Below are 15,938 nucleotides of genomic sequence, written 5' to 3' on the forward strand. Positions count from 1 at the left end.
CTAGGCCTATGAAAGCAACCATATTAATTCAAAAGATGCAATCATTCTTTAGTTACAATTGTGCTCTGGAACACGTTTATTTGATACTGATGCAACAATTATTGGAATTAGAATTAACTTTGAAGTACATGAAGATCATGGCCCAATTTCATAAAGCCTGCTGTTAGCACAAAAATTTGCTTAGCATGAAATGTCTTCCTTAACAAAAACAGGATTACCAACCAAATTTCCACACGATTTCCAGTATAAGCAAACAACAGCCGAATGCCAGTAACAAGCAATACGCGACAAATTCAAATTTGGCTGGTAATCTTGTTTTCATCAAGGAAGAAATTTCATGCTAAGCAAATTTTGTGCTAAAAGGCTTCATGAAATTGGGCCCATATATATGTACAAACAATTATAGTGAATTTAAGAATACTATTATCTTGACTTGAAAAACATTTCACACAAAGATTTCTGTAACTTTTTCTGTGAAATGCTTTTTAAAGGTGAAGAGTGTTTGAAATATTACTCGACTCTGACCAAGCAAGGTGATTACAAGTAGTATGGCAAGATGGTAACAGTAGCACATAATTTTCAATGCATGACACATTTAGGCCTTAACCATTAAAACCAATTGAAAGTGACAACAAACAAGTTAAAATAAGTGTGTACTGCATTTTCAAAACTAATGGGATGTTGATGCTGCACATTGGATGTTGATTCTACCCTATACCCATGGGGTTTTACCCATTTTGCTTTTATTGAGTTATTTCAATATAATACAAGGCTTTACTGTAGATTATTTACACAATAGTCTTTTGGGGGTTACTAGATACTTTGCATCTTTATGGTTTGACTCGTCAAATCATAATGAGGATAATTATATTGGCAACCCAATTGGTAAGGTAGATGAAAGACTGACAAGTATTCAACCTCCAAACAACTTAACTCGAGCACCAAGGTCATTGTTACATAGACGATTTTGGAAAGGGTCTGAATGGAGGTCTTGGATTATATTTTTTTCTATCCCATGCTTAATCGGGATTCTTCCAGATAATTATCTAAAACATTGGTTACTGTTGGTACAAAGTCTTGCAATTCTTTTTGTGAAGAGCTCGTAAAGTTTAAACACGTTGTTGCAATAAAATTGACGAAGAAAACTGCTTGTGTATCAATTATGTGTATTATTCAACAACTGTGTGTGATCCTGAAACAAGAAGAACTAGACATTAGGTGTTTGTGAACAAACACAAAGCTGTTCCGTGTTCTTTTGCTTTGATTATGTGTTAACAATACCAAGGAGTCTATAACTGAATGTTTGAAAAATACTGTACAGTGTCTTGAGTTACGGTGCCACTTCATGGGGTCACGGTAACCTAAGGCTAATCTCTAACGCCCAAGGAGTCTGTAACTGAAAAAAAGTTAGAAAATCGGTTGTGTAGTTCTTGAGATATGGTGCCACTTCTGGTTGACCCGGAAGTAGAGGTCAACTTGGGATCATGGATTTTCAAAGTTTATTTTTAATGTCTTAGGAGGATAAAACTGAACAAACAGGATTGAACATCGGTTGTATAGTACTTGGCGTATGGTCCCACTTCCGGTTCACCCGGACGTAGAGGCCAACATGGGGTCACGAGTTTTCACAGTCAATATTAATGTCAAGGAGTCTGTAAGTGAAAACAAATTGAAAATCGGTTGAGTAGTTCTTGAGATATGGTCCCACTTCCGGTTGACCCAGAAGTAGAGGTCAAATTGAGGTCACGGTTTTTCCAAATTTTTCTCCTATTCCCAAGGAGTCTTATAACTACAAACAGTCGACATTCTTAAAGAAGAATGTCGTCTTCCTGTGATAATTTATCTCGGAATGTCGACATCCTAAAAGTAGGATGTCGTCTTCCTGTGATAATTTATCTCGGGATGTCGACATCCTAAAAGTAGGATGTCGTCTTGCTGTGATAATTTATCTCGGTATGTCGACATCCTAAACGTCAGTTGTCATCTTCCTGTGATAATTTATCTCGGGAAGTCGACATTCTAAAAGAAGAATGTCGTCTTCCTGTGATAATTTATCTCGGAATGTCGATATCCCAAAAGTAGGATGTCGTCTTGCTGTGATAATTTATCTCGGGAAGTCGACATCCTAAAATTAGGATGTCGTCTTCCTGTGATAATTTATCTCGGGAAGTTGACATCCCGAAAGTAGGATTTCTTTTTTTGAAAGGATTTTACTTGTATACGTTTTGTTAACTAGTATTACATTTCCAACAATATTTATAATATTCATGGTCATAAACTACGTTAAACTAAAATAATGGACGAAACAAAATGTCCCACGTAAAACTCCATAAGGTTTGGAACATAATGGTCCCGCAAGTTCAAATACACGCGAGACTTGCTTAGTCTACACAGAAGGTAATAAATAATTTATTACTAGCAAATGCAATCGTACAATAATAGAAAACAAAAACTAAAAATCAATGCAAAACACATGTAGGGGATGGAGGGGCCCATAAAAAGCAAACCTTAACGAGTACGGACCCCCCCCCCCCTTTTTTTTCTAACGAAGAAAGCAATGTAAGCAATTCTATTTAGTGGGTGTAATCTTATGTAGCGGCAAAACAATTCAAAATTACAGGAAGAACAAACACAAAAACAGTTGGCGTAAAATAAAACTTAACCATATATTTAAATGGAACAGATAAACAAAATACCCAAAATAAATACTAGATAAATTGGGCCCCACAACTCTTGCTGGGAAAAAAACCATGTCGAAATATACCCGTGTTATCCATTAGAAACGTTTTGTAGTCACCTTGGTTGGGGAGCGAGGACGATTGCACTTTTGGTATTGTCATGTTAAACTCCGGTTCCATTTTGTGCTGTCTGTTACCCTCAACGCATAGATTTTCTTGTGAGTAGTAGCTGTGTATGATTCATGGTTCGCTGAATAATTTGGCGATAACAAACTTTTATCCTTTTGAACTGAATGCTTGATTTATTATCTAGAGGTAAATGCTTCACCATCAGCCCCATGTATAATAAACCTTGAACGGCTGACGATTGCACTTTTGGTATTGTCATTGTTAAACTCCGGTTCCATTGTGTGCTGTCTGTTACCCTCCACACATAGATTTTCTTGTGAATATTAGCTGTGTATGATTCATGGTTCGCTGAATAATGTGGCAATAACAAACTGTTATCATTTTGAACTGAATGCTTGATTTATTATCTAGAGGTAAATGCTTGAGGCCAGTAAGAGTATTGTGCACGTACACCATGTAGTTTTTGTTGGAAACCGTTTGCTAACAGCCATTTATGTTACCCTTTGAAATAAAATCAGAAAATTTATAAGTTTGCTTGTTGCATAAAATTAAATTGAAGATGATGCCTGAATTGATTTTTACGATCAGAGTTGGACTCTAGACTGACGTGTTGGACTCCTTGAACACTCCAAGTGGTTCAATAGGTAGTGCAATTCCAATACTTATGCTGATGTTCTCATGATGTCAGCATCATGATGTTCCAACAACTTTGTCCCCTTGTACAATTAAATATGCAAATATGGGTCACGTGGTTAATAAATAACGATAAAAAAAAATGGGTCGGTGGTTTGATGTTTGATCTAGTACAAGTTGATTTCACAGAATTCTTAACCACCAAACTCTGCGCTTATGATCACCATTTTTCGCTTACTGTGTTTTTAAACATCATCGTGTCATGCATGCACACAGGTTATGTTGGGCTAACATTTGAGAAAAAGAAAAGGCAACACTATCGATATAAAGATAAGAATCAAACTTAAATATTACAAAAAGAAATATATTTTTAGTTTTGGGGGATAAAAAAATATTGATTTCGGACGGAGATTCGAACTCGCAATTCTCAGATGTGTAGTCGCGACTGATGACCACTAGGCTAGAAGGGCACGATGTAAAAATGGTGGGTTTTTACATGTGTGCATCAACAGAGGGGATTATGATCCGGCGAAATAGTTCTCGTTTCATGATTTTGCGACCATTGTCACTAAATATGAACTGCTAACGCCTATAACTATTAAGTAGGGTTGAAATGTAGTATTAGATGCCTTAAGGGGTTTTTTGACGACGACGTCGATGTCGTCAAAAACCCCTATCTAATCACGCACGTTCGTTTTAACGAAACCCATGCACAGAGTAATTGGTCCAGAACGCGGTTAGAAAAACAAGGACAAATTTAACGCACGTTCTAACGAAAATCCCAAACCTCCGTACGTTGTGCGTGTACAGAGTATTGTGTCCAGAACGCGGGTAGGAAACAAAATAGTATAGACTCCTCTCAAGAAGTCAACAACTCATTGAGGTACATACTGTGTTGTATTACCAAAGAGAATGTTTCACAATAACATGAAAGTGACTGCATCAAGTTTACAAATTAAAAATTCAAAAGAAGACCACGTGGTTAATTAATTAAGAATTTTAACACTTTTTTGTTAGAGTAAAGCTTATGTTCTAAGCTTCAATTTGATATATGATTTAACTCTTTTATCCTCATACTTTAGGAGACGGGGCCTGAACAAAAACGCTTTACAAACGCTATGGGGTTTTAGGCGGAAACAAAGAATAATAATAATAAAAACAATAAAAATCTCGACGAAAACAACACCTGTTCCGACGGTAGGTCGGAACAGCTAAAAATAAAGAAACCTTGTATAAGTACAGGTACACACTATAATGCAAAACTGAGACAAATATCCTTAATCTAGCTAATCTGAACTTGTGCCAACCCTAGAAAACTCTGAGTACACTAATGCCTAGCAAGAAATCACCCAAAAAGGCAAAAACACACCCTAACTACACTGGCCTAGCTAAAGCCTAGAAACGACTGCAGCGAGACTAACTCTGGGCGGCGACTCACCAACCTACACAGACAATTAATATCAGTCCGCGTCACTGAATGACCGTAGCACCACCACTATACTAACTTGCAACCAATCACAACAAAAAGTAGTGCGTTGTAACGATCGCCACGTATATCAAAATACACCAAAAGGAATCAACTAAGAAGGACATTAGTAAACACCTGAACCTATCGCAGATAAATCCTAAACTCCTAGTTATTTAAACCACCAGCACTTATGAGAACTAAAGAGGGGCAATTCCTACGCAATATTCAGAGCAACCCTAAACATGGCGCAGGCTACACGCTGAATGCATACAACTAGGCAGAACTGAACGGGGAATTTCCAACAAACGATCTAAACCTACACTAAAGAGCTTAACAAGGAGTAATGCAAACCTACAGACCTAACCTGCCTTATCCTGAAATAATCCTACGATAGAAAAGCAAGATCTACATACCTTATAACGGCATAAACTTGAGAAAAATACGGGAATCTGGAGAGTAAACTCTAACGTTGAAAACTTTACGAACTCGTGTGTAGAAGTGGCTAGTCTAGAACTCAAGGCGCACAACCGCAAACTTCACACATCTTAGGAAACTATAGTAAACAACATGTCATGTCATGACACTTTTATCAGAGTCTATTTCACTAAATGATTTAATTAATGCAGATATTATGTTAAAGAAATTTGTGTTTCTCGTAGAGGAGCTGTATGGCAAAAAGCACATGACATACATGTTCACCAACTACTTCATGCTGTTGATACTGTTCATAATTGGGGTCCTTTATGGCCCAATTCAACATTTTGCCTTTGAATCTTATAATGGCAATCTTCTTAAGATGTTTCATGGAACTCAGGGTGTGCCTTTGCAAAATATCAACAACTTCACATTATGGAAGTACATTCCACAACTTATGACATCATTTGTGTATAATAAATCTCCCCAAGTAGAGACGTACTGTAAATCTTTATTAAGTGGCTTGTTGTCTACAAAATATGCATTCCATGTTAATGATGATGTAACCGTTCTTGGTTGTGCTAAATTTTGTCAAACAACGATTGAAGAAAGGCTTGCCTTAGAAAGGCTACTTAATGACCCTGTTCCTGATAATGTTGCCTTCCATGATCGTGCCATTGTACACAACAAACTACTTCATACAAAAGCATACACTCGAGTGAGAAAAAGAAATTCTTCTGCTGTAGTGTATAATTACTAGAATTTGTATAATTGAGGGCACTTGTTTTATTATTTATAACCCTGTAGTATTGTATGACCATAGAAGCATCATAACTGACAGACAAACTGGTTCTTCAGCCCCTCACATTTAGGTTGTAAGATGTGTTAGTGAAGTTCTTGGAGCGTGTAAAGCTACTGCTATAACAAACAGGTGTATTTTCATTGAGAAAAAAAAAATTTCCCTGATTCTTTCATTTGCATGTTTCCAAATACCATTGAGAGTGATTAAATTCTTCCGTGAAATTGTACCGCCTTTTTACAATGTTTTTCATACAACTCCAGAGTTTTGTCTACATAAACATTTTTGTATACAATGCATACTGGAAATTTGTCATTAGCTGTTTCGTAGCGAGCCCAAAACAGCTCTTGTGACATCATCATATGATTTTTTCATGTCTGCACCTTTAAGTCGTAAATTGCTATCTTAACATGGAAATACTGACTGCTATGAGGGGCACTTAAAGTTATAGGCCCAAAGTGATGTCAAAACCATGACCAGTATCCACTGCCTTTAACCAATAAAAAAAATTGCTTAACAATTGGAAATAAAATTTATTGTATTTTTCTACAAAATTAATGAAACTTTTCTACTCAGTTCATTTCGTTTAACTAATCAAATAATAAATGCACATTATATTCATGTTTTTAATTTGTAAATAAAAGGATGATTTTCTTGAATAAACAAATTCAGTTGGTCTTGGAAAGGCTTCTTTTTATAATCAAAGTTAATACATTGTACATGTATAATGACATGTTAGTTAACCAAAGTATTTCTACATTCCAGTTAAAGCATGATGTAACATGTATGTACATGTACATGCACCCCATCCTCCACAGGGATTTCAAATCCGATTCTTGGTACATGACACATGGTTTTAAAATAGTGAGATTACACCCCCATTGGAACCACATAATATTGTCATGAGATACCATGGTTGGGATTTTTTCCATGCAATTATTGAGGGGGTGGAAAGGGGTATTCTTTTGGATCCTCCAGGTTCCCTCATTGGGCCTCCACGGATTTCCATGGTGAGGGCAAAAGGGGAAATGAATGTTCCTACTAATCCCATAGGGATATGATGGTTGATTGGGGAAAAATACTCCCATGGGGTCCCCATGGGAACACCATGGTGATTGGATGGGAAAGGAATGGTCCCATGTCCCCCATGGGAACACCATGGTGATTGGATGAGAAAGAAATGCCCCCATGGGGTCCCATGGGAACACCATGGTGATTGGATGGGAAAGGAATGGTCCCATGTTCCCCCATGGGAACACCATGGTGATTGGATGAGAAAGAAATGCCCCCATGGGGTTCCCATGGGAACACCATGGTGATTGGATGGGAAAGGGATGGTCCCATGTTCCCCCATGGGAACACCATGGTGATTGGATGAGAAAGGAATGGTCCCATGTTCCCCTATGGGAACACCATGGTGACTGGATGGGAAAGGAATGGTCCCATGTGCCCCCATGGGAACACCATGGTGACTGGATGGGAAAGGAATGGTCCCGTGGGGTCCCCATGGGAACACCATGGTGATTGGGGGAACACCATGGTGATTGTATGGGAAAGGAATGGTCCCATGGGGTCCCCATGGGGTCCCCATGGGGACACCATGGTGATTGGTGGGAAATAAATGCTCTCATTGGTTCCCGATGATATTACCATGGTGATTGGATGGGGAAAAAATGCTCCCATGGGGTTCCCTTGGTGATTGAATGGGAAAGGAATGCTCCCATGGGAACGCCATGGGATTCCCATGGGGACCAATAGCAAAGACCCATGGGAGGACATGGGGAAAACTTATTCCCCATGGAACCCCATGAGATCCCTTGGGAATCCCATGGGATCGCCATAGGTATGCCATGGGACATTTTTGTAAGGGAATGCCTGGCTAGAACCCTAGGTGGAAGGGGAAACTTAATCATTGGCCTAGTAGGAGTAGTAGTACATCCATCTCTGTGTATTTGCCGGCATTTCTGAAAAGTTGATTGACATCCCTTGATCCTTTACCGTGTTCTAAAAGGAAATGTATCAACTGCACCATTGCACAAAGGTTCTAAAGGAAAGATCAACAGATTCAGAACAACTGAAGATTACTTTTTGTTGAATAGTTATCCGGACGGTCTGCAGACTGGTCACAGATATTCAGTGCCTCATGTTTATTCATTAGCCTATTGACACTCCAACAATAGTGCCAACCCAGTGCACCTTATTAACTGTGCTGCGCTTGGCCGCACATGACCGTTCTGTCTGCAGACCGTCTGCACTCCTTGGCAACACAGACTTGCCGGAATGGCTGCATACTTTCTGCAGAGGAACGGCTGGGGAATTTCGACAAGGCCCCTAAACTTACACAGTTTGAAGATAATGATAGTAGAAAGCTTCCCTGAAAATATTACGTGCTGAGGTGCTGTAGTTTTTGGGTAATGAGTAAAACAATGTCATGAAAATAGTTTCGTCTCATGAGACGAAAATTATTTCAAGCATTTACAAACGTATTTTCATGACATTGTTTTACTCATTTCATTAAAAACTACAGCACCTCAGTAAGTAATATTTGAAGAGAAGCTTTCCACTATCATTATCTTCAAATCCGGTAAGTTTAATGTAAATCTATGGACATTTTGAAAAAGTACCCAAATCCTTTAAGAGAGTAGGTTGACATCCTAAAAGTAGGATGTCGCCTCGCTGTGATATTATCTCTGGATGTCGAAATCATTTTGGGCTAACTCGATTACTAACATGACAATACAAACTATTTCCCAAAATCAAATTGAAATGGAATCCTTTTATAAAAATAGGGATTTCACGGCTCTGCTTACCGTTAACAAAGAATTTGGCAAGTAGCATTTGAAACTTTGCATGTAGGATTTGAAACAAAGACATTTGGCGCTTATGTTCCCAATCAACGGCCGATCAACTTTGTTATAGTTGACAAAATAATTGGCAATATATAGGCCTACATTCTGCACCGATCGATACAACCAACGTTGATTGTTATAATTGTTATATGCCGTTGTGGCATTAATTGCAAATAATGTGAAGAAGAAAAAAGTACCAGATCGCCGGCCATTTTTATTTTGCTTTAGTGACAAAGATAATAAGGGATTCAATGTGTGGTGAAGAGGTTTTCAACTAGTGGTTGAATCCCAACGAGGCCTGGTTCTTGATCATTTTACCGAGACTAAGTCAAAGTAAATAATGAAGAACCAGGCCTCGGTGGGTTTAAACCACACGTTGAAAACCGATTCAACACACTTTGATTCCCATTCATATATACCTTTTCGGTCAAAAAATCAACACTTTTTGGTCAACAAGTAAAATAAATGCACAAAAATGTAACTGTTCAATGATTTCTTTCAACACAACACCCCTCCAGCTATGAAATGGTAAAGCCCTCCGCCGCCCTCGGGTAAACAACTCCTTATAAGGAATGCTGTGCGCGTCGCGCGTATCGCGTGATGTGGTACAACTGTTTCAGCCGTTGCTCTCGACCAATAGGAATGAACATTGTCTTATAAGAACAGGTGCAAGCTCGCGTGTCACGCCCATGTTTCAACACTTTTTACTGGTCATAAACAAAGGTTTATACACACCCACGTGACGCGCTTTCCACCAATAGGAATAGCGAAACTGTCTGAGGTAATTATGAATGTTAGTTTACAGTCGACGAGTAGACCAATAAGTGAACAATCTTTTGAGTGTTTGAAAAAAAGTAGACTTAAACAACCAGCAGGAGGGGGAATATAGGAAAGCGATACAGAACTTTAGCCAGTGGTGTAATGATAACTTTCTTATACTGAATCCTCAAAAAACAAAAGAGATTGTGTTTGATTTCAGGCATATTAAGAGGGGTGAACCTTCAGCAAATAGTATTACCCTCATTGGACAGGATACTGACATTGTGCAAAATTACAAATACCTGGGTACAATAATCGACAATCAATTGAATTGGAGTAACCATTGCTCAGCGCTCATCACAAAGGGCTGTCGGTTAATGTATTTTTTGCGTAAATTGAACTATTTTCATGTAGACAAGGAAATTATGATTCTGTTTTACTCATCTGTTATTGAAAGTGCCATTACTCATGATTGTGTGGTTTGGTACAATGGAGCAAGAAAACAAGATACTGGTAAAATGAAACGTGTTGTGAAAAAAGCATCAAAAATCCTAGGGATAGACATCGATATTGATGAAACTTGCAAAGATAAGGTTCTAGCTAAAGCAGAGGCTGTTGTATGTATTAACACCAACCATCCATTAAACAAATTCTTCATCAAACTTAGAAGTGGTAGGAGATGGCAGTCGCTTAGGTGCAAAACACACAGGTACCTCAACTCCTTCATCCCATACTCCGTCCGTCTCCTCAACCGTGTTTAAATACTTTGTTTACTTTCTGCTTAGATGTAGTTTTCAGTATAATTAAATTGTGGTTTATTAGTAATGTAGTTTTCTGATTAATTAATATTTCCAGTAGTTTATTTATGATTGTGTGTTATTTATTTTTCTTTCTGTATTGCATGTATTCATACAGAGTTTCCTACATGGTGGGACAAATAAAATCGAATTGAATTGAATTGAAGGTACACGTTTTGTAGTTGTCAAAGACCAGTCTTCTCACTTGATGTATCCCAAAATAAGCATAAAATAACAAGACACACAAGGTTGTGTGCTTCATACGGCTTGATTTCAAGACCTCAAATTCTAAATCTGAGGTCTCGAAATCAAATTCGGGGAAAATTACATCTTTCTCGAAAACCACGTTACTTCAGGAGAGCCCAGAGAATTTATTCAAGCGAAAATGTACACAGTAATACGATTACCGCATAACAAAACATTTTGTTTGTTTTATTTTGTGTTCAGTGGCCAAAAACAAGGAACATCTCAAGATGGTTGAAGGAATAAAAAGTCAAACATGCAAGGTCTACTGGGTATTTGTCATGCTGTGTTTCATGATATGGATTGTCTTCTTACTCTTCCAGTATCAGCTACTATCAAAGCCACGCGGTATGTTTGCAATGGGAGACTTCAGGACGCTAGGTGGCAGCAGACTTACCAGGTACATTTCCATTGTTTACGTAGTTCTGAGCGAGAACAATGGATTTTACCTGGTAAGTCTGCTGCCACCAAGCGTCCCAAAAGTCTCCCATTCCATCTGTTTAATCATGTTTTTTTTGCTATCTCGTCACAACAAGAGTGATGAAAGTGGAGCCTTTAAGGACATTATTCTAAAATCACTTCTTTCTCGAAAACTAGGTCACTTCAGAGGGAGCCGTTTCTCAAAAATGTATGTTTTATACTATCAACCTCTCCCCATTACTCGTTACCAAGTAAGGTTTTTATGCTAATTTTGAGTCATTGCCAATAGTATTCACTGGCTTTAATTAATAAATTAAAGTTCAACTGTACAGTCGATCCCGTTAATACGAGGTCCGGCGGACTGGCCCAATTTCCTCGTATTATCCGAACCTCGTCTTAAACGCAGCGCGCTAAATATAGATACACACGTCATCATTGTGCATGCACACAACACGTGTACATGCATATACACACTTGTACACAACACGTGTATGTGCATATACACTTGTGTTAGCCTGCACGGAGCTGTTTGCTTATCAGAACAGCTATTACGAGCATCTTGTACACAAGAATATCATTGCTAAATGTCTTTTATTGAGTGATTAATCAGGGAAATGTAATATTTTGTACAATTTATGATAACAATTATAGCAAAGAGATGTCAACTTGCCGTTCAGAGCGAGTGGATTCTGCCGCGTAGCGCATGGTATGAACATGATGCATGCACTGAACGTTCATTTTCGTTGGTGATCGACATGGAGTATCATGATAACAGCGTGTCAAGCGTGGGACACCAGGGAGATGTTTCTGGAGTTCCGTTGCACATGGACTGAAGGGAGTGATGATTGTATAAAGGAGCTTGTTTCAGTTACTTTGCCGTTTCCTTTTTTAATAATATTGTATTGTTTCATTTTTAAAATTTCTCCTTTTAATTCTTATTACAGTATTTAATTCATTAAATCTTTGTGTATCTGTGTCTTTTCAAATAATTTTCGTTTTGATTGATATTATTGATTTAATAAAATCTTTGCGTATCTGTGTCTTTTAAATCATCTCTATCTTTTGATGTGATTGAATTAAATATTCCGGACGGGCAACCTTTGTTTTTTTCTTTCTTTTCTTAAAAAAAAACATTTTGGAAAACGGGGGAATCTTCATTCATTTAATTGTTATTATTGATATTAATAATAATATATTTAATTGAAAAAGGCGCTCTACTAAAAAAAAAAACTCGAACAGCGGTGACGTTTTTGAAGTTTTGCATGGATGATACGAGCAAGGATTAATCATAATTTAGAACCCCCAAATACTGCCGAGTGCGTTCGCCGACATGAATTTATTAAGTAAGCGGCATGTTTTTGAAATTGAGAAGGATTGTCAGTGACTAAACCGTTGGTGGTTTTGAGCCACGCGCGTGATTTAAGCCCTCTATTGTCTGCTTGGGTAAACCAGTCCGTTGAATAGACTGGTGGCACTCTACGAGCACCATGCAATTATCACCTCTATTAGGGATGTCAGGTGAAATTATAATGTTTTTTTCTTTGCTTTGCAATGTGGCTATAATGAAAGAACACAGTGATAGGAGTTGTTAGGTGGTAGTTTGAAGAAAATCGGTCAAGGGATTCCAAAGTTATGATTAATTTACAGGTCAAGTTCAACAAGGCCGTTGCTAATAGCAACTAACGTAAACAATAAACAAACAAATAACAATGTTATCAGGGTCCTAATTAACAAACTAAGGTTTCAAGTCGCACAAAACCTAAATATATTACTTCCTTGCAAAAAGTTTTATGAGAATAGAAGAAATAAAACAATTTGATTGCTAGGAATTTAAATTAACAAATTTCAAAGAAAGACCTAAAGTCCCGAGGGATTAGTGAAAGGTGTGTGCTTTTATTCACGACGGCCGGCTGGCTTATAATAAACAAACAAACAAACATTGAACAAACCCATGTTTTCAAAGGAACATATCTCAAAAAGTAAATGTCTGACAATGTTCATTTTTGGAGCACTAATAGAAAATTCAGGTGCCTCAAAAGTAAATAAAGAACAACAATAACAATCCATTATCTCATTTATTGTTTGTTTTTTAAATATGCAAATTATGCCTAATTGCGGGTAATTTGATCCCGGTTTTATAAATAAACAATGAATAAACTTGTGTTTTCAAAAGGGAATATCTCAAAAAGTAAATGTCTGACTACCTTCATTTTTGGAGCAGGAATAGGAAAGTGAGATTCATTTCAGATAATTTAACAAAAAAACAAAAAAACATTATCTTATTTATTGTTTTGTTTCTTAAATATGGAAATTATGCATAATTGGTGGTAATTTGAATCCCGTTCTATAATAAACTCGCGTTTTCAAAAAGGAATATCTCAAAAAGTAAATATGTCACCACCTTCATTTTTGGACCAGGAATAGGAAAGCAAGATACCTTTAGGATATGTATGCAAAAACAATATCCACCAACTAATTTGTTAATTAATTAAATTTGCTATTTTTTTTAAATATGCAAATTAGGTGTAATTGTTGTTTCAAGAATTTTCATCAAAATAAGGGCAGTTGTTGTAGAAAATATGTGTTAAACTTAAAGTTCTTTATTAATAAAAGTAAATGTTAGTTAAAAATCAAAGAAAAACTGAACTGTGTTTAATTTGCTCCAACTTACAGACTGATAATTGTTTTATACAGAAGCTAGGTTGTGCACTGACTCTACTGGACGTTTCAGTGAAAATTACATGGTAAACAAAAATGAAGGGTATAGGAAAGTGACAGAAGAGCCATACACTCTTTGGTAGTGGTAGAAACCGAGACACATAAGGAGCCCTACTGCAGAATGCAAGGCTCCTCCAACACAAAACCTAATTTTGAACAAATCTTTTGTGAACAACTTAAGAAATACAAAAGGACGATTCAAAGTTAATGCAAGGGGGATTTAAATTACACAAGAAATAATTAAAAAGTAATTTGACAAGTGGTACCATCCAGCTGCACATGCCCATATTAAGAAAGTCTGGATACCCCAAGACACTTTCAAATGGACATGTGCAACCTTTTGGTTAATTACTAAATTACAATTACTTGATACGCCACTGCACTCTTACATCCAAACCAGTTTCACACAAATCTTACCTCACGCTTCCTGTAATCATCAATCAAATTCTCCACCAAAACTTCACTCGACATGTCATCATCATCATCACCATTATCATCACCTTCCACTGGATCGTATGCAACAACACATTTATCATCACCTTCCACATCAATTACTCGACCTCTGTACCACATCTCATTCAAATCATCATCCAGCCACATATACTTGATGTCACGACCCATTGCTTCTGTTACACCTACATCTATTTCTTTCAAATCACCATTATCAAAATCTTCCTTTACCTGTTTCTGACTGTACTCAAACTCATCCTTTGACCCACCATACTTAAACACATACTTCCCTCTTCTCTTCTCTTATATCACACACTCTTCTTTCAATTCATCACAAACCGTTGTATGCATCACCAAACGCCCAATCATCTCATCAACTTTCAAGCTCCTCTTTGCACGCTTTGCACCAATACCTTCATCATTATCCTTACCATCACTTGCACCATCCTTCACACCTGCATCATTCGTATGCTCATCCTCACTTACTGCATGTACACCAAGCACTTTCTTCATGTTTTCTATCATTTGCTTAACACTCAGCTGCGTCCCCGCACTTGACATTATTCAGTAGACCATCCTTTGAGTGTTCATCTTTCATTACTTTCTTCCTGTATCTCATCTGCACTTTTACTAGGTGTTCCTGCTCTTTTTCATTCTTACCTCGCAAACTTGTCTCCATATCTCTCACACTCAGCCACAAAGGACCATCACTATTCATATCTAACACAATTTTTCTGATGGTCTCTCTCTCTCGCTGTTCACGCTTCTCTGCACCCTCCTTTTTCTCACGCATAGCCTTTTCCCTTTCTTCAAACCTTCTTTTTCGCCTTTCACATATCTCTTCCCTTTGCTCCTTTACAGACTCCTGTGCTATCCTTATCATCTTGCTCTTCTCATCTTCACAAAGGTTGTCTCGCCACTCGCTCATTCGATTTCTCCTACACATGATCAAACTTTCAATCGCATACTAAGTCGCTCTTGGCTTCTCCCTCAACAATCGGTCAGACATACCAAAGTCACGCTCCACATCAACATTCGTCCTTGGCACACTGCTAGTTTCATACATCATTTGCTCATCCATGTTCTCAAACACTCCACCGCTGATCTGGCTCTCCAACATTCTTCTTCCCAGCTTGACAAACACACCAAACAGACACTGGAGGACTTCCTTACAGGCATCATCATTCTCACACGGTGTTACCAAGCTATCAAACACAGAGTCCACAGCAACCTTCACATCATGAAACATCCTTACTTCACCATGAACAACTTCACTTGCATCTTCACTCCACGTCTCAAAACACTTGATCATTTGCTCATATCGTTCATTCATTCCAATCACATGCTCCTTGATGTTCAACACTTTCCACAGAGGCGCAGTCACAATCTTATCAATTAAGCCTAACGCTCTCACTTCAGTCTTGTACTCATCCACTTTCAAATCTTCGTACACAGCTCGCATCAGCTTATTCTCATTCTTCACACGATCAAAAAACTCAAGCAAGTGCGGATAGAGATGATACACCCCAGCACCATTATGAAACAAGATGTTGAATCTATTGCCTCTAAATGGTGCAAGGG

General features: G+C 37.8%; 1 protein-coding gene and 1 long non-coding RNA gene across 3 annotated transcripts in view; one reads left to right on the forward strand and one right to left on the reverse strand.

The window, feature by feature from the left end:
* Positions 1–15,938, forward strand: part of LOC117299713 (carbohydrate sulfotransferase 14-like) — a 32,984-nt gene that overhangs the window by 10,396 nt on the left and 6,650 nt on the right. For both annotated transcript variants that reach the window (XM_033783268.1, XM_033783267.1), the window contains exon 2: positions 10,974–11,117. In XM_033783268.1, the coding sequence (XP_033639159.1) occupies positions 11,000–11,117 (118 nt within the window). In that variant the 5' untranslated portion in view covers positions 10,974–10,999. The remainder of the gene's footprint in view (positions 1–10,973; positions 11,118–15,938) is intronic.
* LOC117299715 lies at positions 766–6,847 on the reverse strand. Its single transcript, XR_004520098.1, has 2 exons — positions 5,322–6,847; positions 766–1,192 (listed from the first exon to the last, which is right to left on the reverse strand). It is a non-coding gene; the product is annotated as an uncharacterized LOC117299715 (long non-coding RNA).

This window comes from Asterias rubens, chromosome 14, assembly GCF_902459465.1.
Source record: "Asterias rubens chromosome 14, eAstRub1.3, whole genome shotgun sequence".
Lineage (NCBI taxonomy): Eukaryota > Metazoa > Echinodermata > Asteroidea > Forcipulatida > Asteriidae > Asterias > Asterias rubens.